This window comes from Ambystoma mexicanum, chromosome 10, assembly GCF_040938575.1.
Source record: "Ambystoma mexicanum isolate Mex_15411 chromosome 10, UKY_AmexF1_1, whole genome shotgun sequence".
NCBI classification, from domain to species: Eukaryota; Metazoa; Chordata; class Amphibia; order Caudata; family Ambystomatidae; genus Ambystoma; species Ambystoma mexicanum.
Genome location: NC_090932.1, coordinates 900,265,623 through 900,280,954, shown reverse-complemented (window position 1 = coordinate 900,280,954; position 15,332 = coordinate 900,265,623). Strand labels below are relative to the sequence as shown.

The 15,332-nt window shown below is 40.8% G+C and overlaps 1 protein-coding gene across 7 annotated transcripts in view; it reads left to right on the top strand.

The window, feature by feature from the left end:
- The window catches only part of ATP11B (ATPase phospholipid transporting 11B (putative)), a 1,683,501-nt gene that overhangs the window by 142,334 nt on the left and 1,525,835 nt on the right, over nt 1-15,332 (top strand). For all 7 annotated transcript variants that reach the window (XM_069618659.1, XM_069618656.1, XM_069618658.1 and 4 more), the window contains exon 4: nt 5,199-5,279. In XM_069618659.1, the coding sequence (XP_069474760.1) occupies nt 5,199-5,279 (81 nt within the window). The remainder of the gene's footprint in view (nt 1-5,198; nt 5,280-15,332) is intronic.

The window sequence follows — 15,332 nt, the reverse complement described above, 5'->3', positions numbered from 1 at the left end:
AAGGATGCACGACCCACATGAACCCCACTATCACAAATATTAAAGGCGACTGGCAGCAGGTCTGTTAACGCTGATTAAACATGACTCCCCATTTGAAACTATTGAGTCGAATATCATAGATCATTGGGCACTGAATATGATTCTTGTCCAGCATCAGACAACAATAAAGATTGCCATCAAATCAATACACTACCTAAGCATTCTGAATATATATTTGAACCCATGAAAGACAGAGAATGAAAAAGTCATAGATTCCTTACTTTCGGCTATCAACAAAACCGCAATGAGATACTTAAATGTGGAATTCATCATATGCAGAGACTTTAATTTCCACCTGTTTACCCAGGCAGGGAAACCATTCGAAGAACATAAGATGGAACATTGTGCCCGACGATGGACAGCAGAAATGCTCGACAGGAAATTTGATCGAATGGATGCATTCGCTCAAGATACTCGTACCCCGCTGCCCACATTGACGAGGGCAAAGCACGAATCAATTATCTATTACGTATACTGCTCAAAAGGAATAATTGGAATCAACAATGATTACATGAACATCTATTCAGAGCATAATGACCGTCTCATCCCGATGCGCTCATGGCAATTAAAAGGAATGAATCCCGAGAGAATAAATATTCCTCCTTTGAGCTTGACTGCGGGCATGAATCGACTTAGAATATCGCAGACCGGCATGGCCGCTTTGCCTGAAGAATTTTTAAAAACATCAAAATGGACGATGAGCAAAATGTACTATGGTTGGATTCTAGATCAATTCAAGCTGTCTTCTGCTTCCCACTGTAGGATGAAAAATCGACCGACTTATGTATATAATAAAGCTATAGCCGAAAAAAAGCAAGAGAAAATACGGTAAAGCAAGCCAAATTCGACACTCCTGAAACAAGGAAAATCAAGACAAGAAAAGCCAAACAAAGATACAAAAATTGGCTAACTACAGCAAAAATGATGCAAGACCAACAGAATGCAGAAACCATGCTTGGTGCATTAAAATCACACAACACTAGAAATCTGTGGGAGCTCTTAAAATCGGACCCCGAAAGGAAAGACCAAATGATAGTCAACGTACAAGAACACGCCTGGATCAAGTACTTCAAAGAATTATACAAGGAAAGAGACCCGACCAAAGAAACGATGGCCCAAACAGAACGAGATGGACCATAACTTGGCAATCAACAGAGATCCTAGACATAATCTGTAAACTTAACGTCTCCAGAGCCCCTGGACCCGACGGCCTGTCGAATGCCCTTTAAAAAAAAAAAAATCCAGAAGCATGGGCCGAGTTCTGCACAGAGATCTTCATAATCATAAATCGGACCAACCCCATTCCTACATCATGGCAAATGGCAACCCTGGTACCAATATTTAAACAGGGTCCCACTAAAGAACCATCAAATTATCGTCCATTGGCCCTGCTCGACCCCTTGGGGAAAGTATTTGCAAACGTCCTGCTAAAAAAAACTCAATGTCTGGTCCAAGCAAGCCAATGACAACCGGTGAGACATCCGGGGTTTACAAAACACGTTGGGACCAATGTAAACCTAATAATCATGAACATGCTTAAACATGAAGCAGTTAAATCGAAAACCCAAATATGTACTGCCTTCATAGACTTGCACCTCTCATTTGACAAAATCAATCGGAGGAGATTATGGGAGAAGTTGGAACAATGGGGCTGTCCTGTTGACATTCATGAACCAATAAACTATTATACTCTAAAACCAAGGTCCAAGTCAAGATGACTTCTGACGGTTTGGTTACCCAACCCATATTAACTTGGAACGGTCTTAAACAAGGATGCCCACTAGCCTCTGCCCTATATAATCTCTATACTTCGGATTTTGAAACAAGCATATACATCCCGTTAATGAACCCTCCAAAACACAATGCCACCACTATTCCAACTTTATTGTATGCTGATGACATTATTATAATGTCAAAAACACCATTCGGCCTACAAATCGCTTTGAACAGAATGCAAGACTATATGGACAGGAATTAACTGGTTGTTAATGTCCACAAAACCAAAATCATGACCCTTACACCGCCAAGACAAAGACAGAGGAAACAGCACTTATTTTATCTCAAGAAGGAAAAACTTGTGCAGGTCTGCATGTAGAAGTACCTGGGTATTTGGATCAATCAATCGGAAATTTAACAAAGCTGGGCGATTCAACTAAAATCTAAACCAAAATATCTGGCAAGGCAGGGGGTTAATTCTACATCAAAAATATGGAACATTTTCTGTAAAACCTGCAGTGTCCTTTTACGGACAAAAGGTAACGGCAATACTGTCCTATGGTGGAGAAACTCTGATAAACCTAGACCAAACGATCTGGGAGAAAACCGAGGCAATCTATTGGCGGAAAGTATTAGCACTCCCCCAGGCAAGCCCCATGTCCAGGATAATATAGGAACTAGGACTGCAGTCTCTGCAATTCACATTGTTATGTGGAAAACCTTGGATCTATTCAGAAAGATTAGCAATGGAGATTCCATACCGGCACTAGATATCCTGAGAACTACGAATCTACACTCCAATGATCTGGTACTGATTAGATAGAAAGAAGCCACCTTTAAAATATGTACCCAACTTTAGATAACAGTCGATATAAAGATCCCAGACTGCAAAAAAGACATCTCAAAGAAATGACTGGATTGAAACACAAAACAAGAAAAACCTTTACAAATTAACGCTCAAATGTGACCGTGAAGCACGTGCACTAAACATACTCCCGCACTATCTTAGCCTATTTCCTGACCGACACATATGAGACACGTTCTTAAGGTTCAGATTGAATTTATTGCAAACTCGTGAGATTTTGGAGAAAAGATACCCTAACAAGGAAATTACAAAATCGTGCAGATTCTGCAAAAAAGAAGAGGCAATAGAAACAATCAAACACATTGTCATGGAATTTTGAAGCACTAAACAAGGAACGACTTGCCTTCAGGCAGAAATACTCCAGCGCCCCGACAGAACTAGAAAAATCTGAACGCTGGTCAGAGATATTGACTGGAAATAACAGACGTATGGTCACAACCATTGTACATTTCTGGAAAACCACATCTGCAGATGGATATATGGCCGAAAGATGAACAATTCAAATCTGATCGAAAAGTTTAGCTCTCTGTTCTCACACGAAACAATTGACATTTGGATATTCTTGGTGAGGGATAAGATAAGATGGAAATTGGACAGAATTGAATGCAATAGGAATGTAAATATAGAAATGTGATTCTACCATAAACATTTAAATAAAATCTTTTTTTTTTTTAAATGTACCTATCCACTGAGGCCCAGAAAAAGGCTTTCCTGATGATGCTGATAGCAGCATGGCTGGTGATAGTGAAGTGTTAGAAACAGAAGCTGTGGGGGACGTTTGCAATGGAATGGGTCACGTACAACATACAGAGGGACAGTGGGAAGTTCCGGCAAGACTGGGGGATGGCCCTGGCATAGCTGCAAAGGGATTACATGAAACAAGGGTGCCTGCTGTAAAGGTTAAAGATGTTTATTAAAGTAGCTGGGGATGATGACCGGGAGGAGGCTGCTGACGCAGAGAGGGGGGGGAAGTGGTTGGAGGGACTGTTATTGTTCGTTACTTATGCAAAATGCCAATACATTATAATTTTTTTAAACCAGATTTAAAGCAGTGTAATGTTCACTGTCCCAGTGAAATGCTGTTCTTATTGTTAAAGGGTTCTATGTGTTTGCATATCTAAACAATGGATTAGTGTTACTTCATTTTCAATGACATATTGAAAAAACAAGACATAGAGCACACTATTTCAAGACAAATTTAGACCTTTTAGAATTGGTATTAATATTTTCTGGTCCGGGCAACGTCAACTGATTCTATTTATACTACATATCATTAGACATACCGTAGACTGGGCCTTGTTTTCTGGCTGCAGCAGTGACTTCTAACAAGTAACACAATCTCTCAGATAAACCCGTGCATTGTTGGATTTGAGTTTCACATTGTAAAACTCTCTTGTAAACCAAGTATGAGCTCCATTTGAATTCTATTTGTAAGCCATAGAAAATAAAGCCGAAGGCACACTTGGAGCAATGTCTGTTTGAACTCTTTTCGTATTAAAATGAACACCTATATAATGCAGGTTTTTATTGTGACACTAGCGGTACCACCCAGCATTGCCCGGGTATGTAGCTGACATGCACCTGGGGCTCTGCTATAGCCTTGTGTATGTTTTATTGTTTCATAACTTACTATTTTTAAAAAATAGGCAATCTCCTGAAATCGCCTATACTGATAGCACAGGGCCGGACCCCACCCTGTGCAGGTCGAATGGGTGGGGTTGGCCAGATTTCACCAGTACACCCCAGATTGGTATATCCACCTTGTGCCAACATTTCTGCCCACCAACTGTTATGGGGCTGAAACCAACACTGAACATACAAACACACTTTCACAAATATATACATATATAGGTGAATATCTATAAGGCATAATTGTGCTGCTTTTTAAATCTATTGGCAGCCAGTATGAATAAACACATGAATGTCTGTTAAACAAGGCTGGAGCCTGTTGTGTATATGTTTGAGAACCTAGCAATAAAACATGTAACACATTTTTCAAAGCTTGAGTTTAAGCCATTGAAACCCTTTGTATGAGATGTGCTGGTTTTAAAAAAATATTTATTTTTATTGTCACATATCTACCTTTAAAATGTCAAAGGATTATCAAGTGTAGCAGGATGCTCTCCTAAAGGTGTGACCTTCAACACTGGAAAAGCAAATCGTTTGTCTATGGGGTTTTGTGCGAGAGTATTCTTGCAACACCGGTCTAGTAACTGTTAAACGGTCAAAATCTAGATTACATGTTTGTGTGGGCATTTTTGACCTGACCCCTTGGTGTAATCAAAATTAAGACCTTTTATTGGTCCATTTGGTCTCTTCTCTTCATATTTTGGAGCCATGTCCAGTCATGCAAGCACCTGTACACGGCAGCATATTTTATTTAGGATTGTCCATTGGGTAAGTCCATTGAAGGTGCTTTTGTTTAATTATGACTCTTATCTCGTTGATTGTAACTGTTTTTGTTTTACCTAGACAACCTCTTCAGTTTAACCCTTTGTCTCCTGAGGGAGGTTTCACATTTGTATTTTTAAATAATGAAATATAAATTGGACTCAAATGTTTTTTTCTTTTCATTTAGCTTATGATCGATACCCCCACAAGTCCTGTTACTAGCGGACTGCCATTATTCTTTGTAATTACTGTAACTGCCATCAAACAGGTATGATATGACAATATTTTCTTCTTGCAGTCAATAGTGGTGGGTCTGATGTTGATTTTATTTTTCAAATGTATATTTCTTTGGTACTCTTTTGTCCTTTTTCACTTTAATCCATACTTATGGAACAGTCCTTTCTACAGGAATGGGATCGGAGTGTTTTTATTTTAATTTGTTCCCATTATGTCCTGCAGGTGTGCCTGTTTAAGTTACCTCACAGCTTTAGTTGTCGAAGTAATAGAGTCTCCAAGTTTGACTCAACCCCCTGTGTGCATAGTCGCGATGCTGATTTTAATAATTTGCTTTTAGCAACCACAGTTTGCATTCAGTGTCATAATGCACAATTAAACCCACACTGTCTGTTCTTCTGTTTTCACTTGAGTGACTCCACTGGCATTATTGGAAGTGAAACTATTGTACTATTCTATATATGTATGCCTGGTAGATAGACCATAAAGTCCAAACAGTGGGAGCCAGCCCACCCAAACTATTCAAAATCGGAACTGGATAAGTGTGATCAAACGGACTAACAAAGAAAAGGAACACAGGTCCTCAAATTCTATACACTAAATAAATACACACACAGCAGGAATTACAACCAAGTTGTTGGTAGTTGTTTGTTCACGTTTGTGCCATACCTGCCATGACCAATCATGGTTTGTTATATGTTCAAGCGCCTGCCTGCTCGTTGTCTTTATCCTTGTTTGCCCTGGTGAAGGCTGGGCCCTTGAAGTAACCTTTGCCCCATTCAGCCAAAACTCGAGTTGGCATCTTTTTTTTAAAAATGTTTTGTTAATTTCCATTAGAAGCAAGGGAGCCCTTCAGTGTGTATCTGTTACTGTGTGGCATTTCTGTGCGGAGCCAACACATAAATGTGGCCAGAGGTGTAAATGGTCTAGTAGGCTCTCAGTATCATTGCTCCATATGCATGTTTGTTTTAAGATGTCTCTTTATATCTGTTTGGTTGTGGGAGCACTTTTCCAGGTATACAGTGGTTATAGCAAATATAAAATAACGAATGAAATTACAACGAATACAAAAACAATGAAAACGAAAATAACTAATTTGGGAAAAAACTAGAAATGGGTTTGGGAGTGGGAATAGTGGTTTTGGGAGTGGGGGAAAAGTATTAGTAACACAAAAAAGGGGGGCTTTGGTTGTTTTGTATTGACATTTCATTCGTTGTTTTGGGATTTGATTAAATCACATGTAACCCTTTTCTATCTCTGTTTGCACTATATGTCGGGCACAGTGTTTTGGTATTTTTATTATGCACAAAGCATTTTAGTTAATACCTTTTTGAATGTCCATTTGAACCATGCCGGTACCTCTGGCACTGCTTTTTGTGAACACTTAGTATTAAATGTTATAACAAACTTCTCATACTTGGTTGTTGTTCTTGCTGTATGTTGTGATGAATCTGAGGATGTCGTCCCTTCTCTCCAAGGTGGAGACATTTCCCATGGTGGTGCAGCCACAGTATAATGGTCCCCCTGGGGGTGGTACACGTGGCGGTCGATCACATGGGAGAGAATCACATGGGAGGGGAATCCCCTCATGAGATTAGGGACGACCTTTCACAGAGAACGTTGTATCACCCTTCTCTTTAACACCCTTCCTCTTGACAAGTCCAAATTCCTCTTCCTCCCTATTATAGAACTGTAACATACTTTACTGTGAAGTTAGTATATCCAGTAGGATAAATCAGAGTAAGGTACAAGGAAATCAGACATCCTTATCATACTATCCCAATACCAGTACTGGGAAGAAGAGCACTAGGAGTATGTGGATTACTCAGTTGAATTGTACGGAGTGGTCTAGTCTTCTGCGAGAGCCCATTTGGCTAAAGACAATATGACCAGGAAGTGTGGGAGTTCAAATATGCCTCATCTGAAATGCCAGGAGAGAACTGGTGACAGCGGAGAAGCAGCTGGGAACGCTACTCAAGCAGACCCAGACCAGGCAAGCCCATTGATGAGCATGAAGGGTGGAGACGGGCAGCATACGGTTCAGGATGCAAGGAAGATATGGCCGCCTACCCAAAGCCACCTCTAGAAGTCACATGGACTCTAGGACGGCAACCATGAGGAGAGAAGGTCCAGGAATGACACAGAAGCCGGCGAGCAATGAAGAAGGACAGGAAGCCGCAGAACGCTGCTGCAGCCTTGCAGAAGCAGTCCGCTGCTCGGAACCTGCACACCAAGAAACAAGGTATGCGGGCAGACTGAGTGGGGCTGGAGGTACGGAAAGCTTAAGAACAGGTCTCATGTATGGAATAGAAGGGATGGGGGACCCTGTTAATGTCATCCGAGACTTGGACCTGCACTACTAGGCCAATAACACTAAAAGGGTCTGGGACCCTGAAAGCAAACGAAACACAAGGAAGGGAAGGCATTGCTTGGCAGGAAACTAAACCAAGCTCCCCTGAGAACGGCATGCAAATCTGGGATGTGCACCCAAGTAGAAGCCAGGGAATAAGTGGGCCTGGGACCCTGAGAGTAACAGAAGCTGATAGAATGGAGATACAAGCTGGGCAGGAGAGTGAACCAAGCTAAAGTGAAACCACTGTGCAAGTCTGGGACCCGCACCCGAGTAAATGTAAAAGAAAGAGGGTCTGGGCCCCTAAGAGCTGAAGAGAAAACAGAGAGCCAGAGGCTTGGCAAGAGAGTAAATCAAGCTACCAACATATTGTATTGCGAACCTGGGACTCACACCCATTAGAGAGCAAGAGAAAAAGCAAACTGTATTTGACACCATATGGGGTCTGCGACCCAGTGAGATAATAGGAAGAAATATATAGAGACTGTAAAAGTAATTACCTGGAAAGTGTTTGGCAGGAGAGTGAACCAGACCTATCTGCCGGCTGTGAGTCTGAGCAAGGGACTCAAAGGAACCTTTTGAGATTTTTTATTGTGAACCTTTGGTATACCTTAGAACGGCCAGGAACACTTCCCCTGCCTGAAGGAACTCTCATCATGTATTGTTGTGGGATCTAAAGGAGAGATTGGAAGAAACAAACGGACGAGTAGCTTCTTAAAGTGGAACCAGAGGACATCCAGGGGAAAGGGGCTACTCCCTGGCTATTGGTACATTATACTGTTGAAAGAATATTTTGCTCTTTCCATTTTTTAAATTTTTTTTTGACAACTTTATTTAAAGATTTATCAAAAGAAATACATATCATTCCAAAACAACAATTATGATAACAAGAAAACGACAAATAAAACGAAAAAAGCATTATACAAGTTGATACAAATAGTACAGAATAAATAAGAAAAACCTATCAATTATCTCTACTAATCGCAACAAACCTAATTTGAAATGATAACTAGCCAAAAATCAGAGGAAAACAAGAGAAAAAATTAAAAAAAAGAAATGTAAAAAAAAAACCACAAACACACAACCATACAACACAAGACAAACACAATAAAAAGAACACAATAGTAAATTAACCACTCTGAAACAAAAACCATCGCCCATCAGCACTTAATTCACACATAGAGTTCATTAAAAGCCTCTTTCCATTTTTATAACCAGGATTATCTGGAACTTTCTGTTGGTGAGGAACCTTAACCATCACTTTAGGAGAAGAGTATCTCCCTGCACTTAGTTTTCCGTTATTAGTTTTGGGGTCAGAGATGGGTTTTTGGACATGACCGTGCCTGACGTTTCAGTTGACATCCTGACCTATTCACTACATTGTTTTGAGGCAGGGAAACCCATCTTAGAGCTAGGCCAGAAGGCTTTTTTCCAACCTTTTATCATTTAATAAAAGTTTATAACCCAAGGAATGTCACCACTGTGTTAAAGCCTTCGGTCTGCACCCTTACAATGTGTATTCATTTAGTTTAGAGAATTTGAGGACCTGTTAATTTTTTTGTTGGGTAGATGGACCATGTCTAGGCTCAGTATCAACATGCAAGGTCTCCCTCTGTTCCTTTTCTGGTATGACACACTGGTTTCTTTCTAAAAACAATGTATTTGATATTTAACTTCAGGTTATCAATTGAAGGCAACACTGATTAACGTTTTTGGAGGGAAAAAGTTGGTTACAACTGCATTGCATGAAAGAAAACAAACCAGCCATCAGGAAAGCCATAGAAAGCTACACAGAGGAAATCCATCATTGCCACTTTAGAAAATTCAAAACCTTTGTAGATGGGCATGTCTGCTGTTAATCTGCTACAGTATTTGAGCGACCTGAAAATGGCACGTACAACATTAATTCAGTAATTGTTTCTCTTTCAAAAAGCAAGATAAACATAGGAGTATCTTACATGTGAAGTGAGTTTAAGATATGATGCATCAGCATGGTCAGGGAAGGTTTGTTTGGAAAATCATGAACAATAATAGTTTTTGCAATCCACAGCCATGCTACCATTTAGACTTTCCTGATTAGATTTTCTCCAATGAGTGATGAAAAAGCACTTGTGCAAATAACACTATTTTTGTTGGTAGACTGGTACTATAAGGCTTCCATTTTTTGTGTGTAAATGTGTGCATGCCTGAAGGTTTGCACTTGTATAACCTATTGCAACATTCACACAAAAACCTTTTTTTGAAATGCAAAAGGCCCCTAACGCATGAAAGAGCAATGCAACCATAATAACACAGAGGAAAATAAAAATGCTGCTTTCCTATGCCCCCCAACCCCCCCCTGGAGTGGGTGGCGTGGCGGGTGAGTCCTGTTATTTATTCACATTTCATGTGAATCTACATGTGCGCTGCATTTAAGTGAACATTTCCAGTGATTGTACAGCCCTTATTAAATAGCTTGATTTTGCACATAAAGAAACATGTGAGCAGTTTAAATTTATAATCTGTGGTGTTTTTATATATTGCAAATTAGCAATCTTTTCTCAACCTCTGCTACAATTCAGTAACCCGAGACGGAATGCTTTTTTCGCTTTTAATGAAAAGTACATTATTTTTCAATTTGCTTTGTAAACATTGTTGCTTAAAAGTGACCATTATTCACGCATGTTTCAGGTTTATAGTAACCCCTTTTTTCTGATGCTACAAAATATGCAAAAATGTACGATTTAGTAGTAAAGGAAAATACTTGGTGTGCAACTCCTTAGAACACCTTAACCAAATACTCAACTAGCATGTTAACACAGCATGTCATGTCCTCTCCTCGGATTGATACAAACTAAGCGAATTACTCTGTTTTTATAGCAATTTTGAATCCTAACAAAATAATTGCTTGGGTCGGTCATTAGCTAACCACACTGTCTTATGCAAATGACTAATCTCTCCACATGTTGACATCAAACTCTTAACATTTGCAAAACCAGAAGTGTCCATTTCATAAATTATTTTTCAAAGCCATCAATGCCAGGACATCTGTTCATTGAGTAATTTGTGTACTATGCAAGTGACTTTGCAGTATACTTTTTCTGTCGTTTTGCACGCTCTCCTTTGCAACTGGTTTTTGGACAGCCTGCATCTACAAGGGTGTCTGGAAAACACCGATTCCTACAAGATGGCTTCTCACTTAACATAAATGTTAGACTGTTTTGGAGGTCTTTGGAGGCCTTGTGCATGTGCATCCCCTTGCGTGCAGGCCTCAGCCTCTACCCTTGTGTCACCAACTGCCACAACGAGCAGAGTTACCATTTTTGCTGCCTACTAGGCCAGTCTGTATCTTTTGCGCCCTCGGATGCCCTCCTTTTTTGGGTGTTCACTCCTATTTTTATTCTTACTGTTAAGAATTTCAGTCAGGCGACAAACCTTGGTCTTGGCATAGTATGCGGCGCACGACTGAAATGCTTATCTTTTTATATTGATTAAATATTGAGATGGTACACCACTCTTATCACACCCCCTTTTCAAATACCCCGGGTCGCTATGGACCATGAACCAGGCTGGTTGATAAAATACAATATTTATTTATTTATTTATTTTAAAATTCAAAAGAATTCATACACTTTTTAATATGGGGCAGCAATTACCAATGGGGTGATAATTACAATGGGCATGTGAGCAATGCACTGGGTTTAACCTAGTTGAACAGATAACACAGCACAGCGGAATAGGGGCACTTTTTGATTTAGGAAAGCACCCAAGTTAGGATTTCCCCCTGCAGCGTTCCCTCAACCCACAAATAATCAATTCTGAGTGGATAAACCGAAGCAGCAGGTAATCGGGAATGATGAATAGGAAACAGGATCCAAATCTGAACTTCCCTCCCCAAATCGGAGAGAAAAACGGATTTTAAGCCCCTTTCAATGTTATGAAATGACACTTGGAAATGGATAAATAAATAATGAATGTGTGTTTAAAAACCTTGAAGCAAATAAAATTTCTCACCAAAGCAACGATGCAAAGACACAAATAATCACAAAGAATGGATTACCAAAAGCATACAATTTGAAAATGAGTGGAAAGCTTAAAACAGATTGCAGCGAAAGGACATGCAAAATGACGTGTGAAAGTTTAATTTTTTCCATTCGCGCCTAACATTACCCAAACGGTTTTGAATAAAAACGGGTGTAATACACTGATCCGGAGTGGGGATAGCTACAGATCACAGATACAATATGGAAGTGAAAGTGAGTCTCTAGCTGGTAAATTGGAGGAGTTGTGCAAGTTTTAGAAAGGTGCACTTTCAGTCAAATAAAGGCATGAAAATAGGAAAGGATATCAGTTGTGACCAGAACAGTTTTACTTTACACTAGAGTATTCAGGCTAGGCCACCAAAGAGGGATACAGTAATCTCCAGGGTTGATTCGCGAGTTCAACCCTCTCACCCCAGCGCCCAACCTTGGCGGAACCGATCCGATCACTCGCAATGGGACTAATGGTTTAGGATTACACAAGGCAAAATTACTAAAGAGATGGCGCTAGCACTAGAAATCAAGGGCTGGGTTGCAAGAATGATTCTGACAGTTTTAACAAGTTATCAGGATAAGGATAGGATGACTTAGAGAGTGGGATAAGTACAAAGACCTTGATATGCTATGAGTTTCTATGGGGTGGCGATACTTACAGTCCACTTTTAGTTTGGGATTTTGAACCGTCAAGGGTTCTGGTCACTAAACGGCAGAGCGCCTTGCAAACAGCTGGGCAGTTCTGGTCACCGGATGGCACTTCTGGACTGGCAATTCTGGTCACTGGATACTAAAGATCAGCTGGATGGCAGGTTCGCAGGATGCATGCATTTAGTGGTATCCGGATGCTTCCCAACAACAGTCTTGTCAGGGACTCTTATTTATAATGCTTAGTGACATCATCCAAGTATATGACTGGGGCAGGCTTAACAAAACACGCCTCTAGCGACGGAATTGGACAAGGGAGATAGTCTCTGCCTCACTCTCAGCTGGTTGGATTTTAGGAAAATGTCAGATTTATGAGGTGAGTTTTACGATGTCCCAAAGCCTCCCACAGTTACTTTAACTAAAATCCAATTTTGCCACAAACATACACTTATACATTGCAATCGCTTAGCAAATTATATACACAGGTTACATATTTTGTGCAACACATTGCAGTCCAATCCTTCAGTCTGTGAGACTTTGTTTCGCCCTTCTACCAGTTTTTTGCGCTTTTCAATGGGATTTATATTACTCAAAATTCTAGAACTTTATACATGGGTGTGGATTATCATAAGGGATGTATGTACAAAAATTTGCATTTGCAACGTGGATGCTTTTCTCGTAATATGCCATATTTTGCCATTTCTGTCCCCAAGGTGTCAATGAATTCTACCAAGTCTTAAAAGAAAGCCCAAAAAAATCACTTTTACACTGCGAGAATTATACATTTCTACCAAGTCTTGCTGCAGAGATAAGTCTCTAAAGTTTATTTATGAAATAGTCTTTGGCAAAAAATGGCAGTCCTTGTCACGTGATCAATTTCTTTTCCTTCCTTCAACTGCTGGCAACTGTTATTTCCTTCAAAGCAAGGTGGGGGTTTCTCAGCTTGATTGAAGGTTTTATTGCCCCTTCACACTTCAAGCTTCCTGGCCCTGGGAGCTCCATTGTCAGTGGGTTCATCCCAGCCAAGATTCTTTCCCACCCTGTAATTATCAGTGGGGTGTTAGTCTCTGCTGAGAGTTTATGGTGTGACTCCCTTCCTAGGGGGAAGTTTCAGGGCTGCCAACTGGAATAACTGGTTTTTGGGAGCTTGCAAATTCAGCCCATGTGTTTTAAAATGTTTATTTTCTTATTTTGGGTCCTGAATTAAAACAAACCTGTGGAATAAAATAGCCCCTGTGTGTTTTTTCACCAGCCACAAACCCCTTCACATTGCTAGGTAATGGCTGGCTTTCCTTCAACAGTTTCCTTTTTAACTGGGCATTTTTCTCCTTCAGTTTTGCAAAAGCCCATTTTTACATGTGTTGAAAACTGCTAGCCTTTCTTTCTTTAAATTCAGTTTGGCGGCTCCATCGGATTCCCACCCTGTCTTTGCAGCCAAAGTAATTTTCTTGAAAGCAGGATATAGCACAGATATATTGAAACTGACCTGGCTCAGAGAGTTCAAGTCATTTTGAACTGCTGAGCCTGGATACTTTTGGAAAGAAATAAACGGGTGTTCCCGTGCAAGTAAAAAGTGAAGTTCCTTGTTGATTTCTCTCAGAATTGATTTGACAGGGCCTGTCATTCAGGAATTATGCCTGGTTTTGCTGAGGCACAATGAAATATCCTGGGCATGGCAGGGCCTTTTTAATCACAGTAGTTTAAGACAGAACAGATGGAATTGGCATCAAAACAGTATTTTTAAAGGGTGAAAAAGTTTCATTTTGAAGGGGAATTTTGGGTTTTCAGCAAAGCAGTGCTGCCTTTACACTTTATTCGATGTATATGTTTCACAGCACACTGGCACACTCTTTCAGTGTGTCCCCTTGTTCCATCCTGCCTGAAGTGTGCTTGGCAGGATGGTGCAGCCATCTTTTTGTTGCTGCAAAAACCCAGTTTTGAGGTCCTATTGCGCACAGGAGCCAGCGCAGCCATTTGCTGTTTTCTGCAAACAGGCAGCTTGGTGATGTGGTGAAATACTATTGAGTGGGTCAATATATCCCACATTACGCAATACTTTTTCCTTACAGCGAGTGCCTCCCTCCGACACTCGTATGCTGTATAAGACAGGCTTCAAGCAATATTTCTGCTGTAAGATGTAGTGTTCAGTGGGCTATTCACATCATTCTAGTGTCTGGAGATCTGCGTTCTGTAACAGAATGTACCAGAGGACTTTATGAAATCCCCTTATTTCCATGTATGAACTTAGACTATTTTTGAAGGCAATGGAAAACTTTGTCAGGACCCAGGAACACCACTGATATCTGTAAGAGGGAGACATCTTCATGTGGGGTATGAGTTTTGTCACCTGCCCTGCGCATCAGATGAAGACTGAAACCCCAGTTTTGTGGTGTTCTTTTTTTTTTCTTCTTTTTTTTACTTTAACAGTATACATAGTTGCAACAATACTTTGCAATCAATTGACTTTCTCTTATCATGCTACATTAGTGTAATGCGATACAAACTTCCAGAGGGATTACTATTCAAGCATCACAGTGTTCCGTCATTCCCAGCCTCACCTTCGCTCCTGTTAAGTAAGTATTGTCTAATACTCCTACGTCCCGTCCCCTTTCCTCCATACTTATGGGACATCTCTCCGTCCTGTGGGACGGGACCGGAGCACTTTGTAAAAAGCACCCAAATGTTTTTTCAAAAATGTGTCCCTCCTCTCTTTCCTGCGCGGGGCCTGGCACGCGGCCGTAACCCCGCCCACCTTGGCTCCACCCCGCGCATCGCCCATCAGTCCTTTTCTCCGCACGATCGGGGCCGGACGCACTTGCATCCTCGGAAGACTTTCTTCCCTGTTTTCCTCTCTGGCGCTCGCTAGCGTTCGTTTACTAGTCTGTCTGTCTTTTAAACTAGATTTTCCAGACTGTTCATCGTGTCACCGTCGCTTCGCGAGGGCAGATCCCCATCCTCTTTGTTTAGAGTGTTTGGGTCCGGAACACTGTTGGGACTCCTCTTTTTACTGTGACTCCCTTTCGGTCCGGGCACTTCAACGTTGGTTGGAGCAGTGGGAGGAGGTGTTCGGACGAAC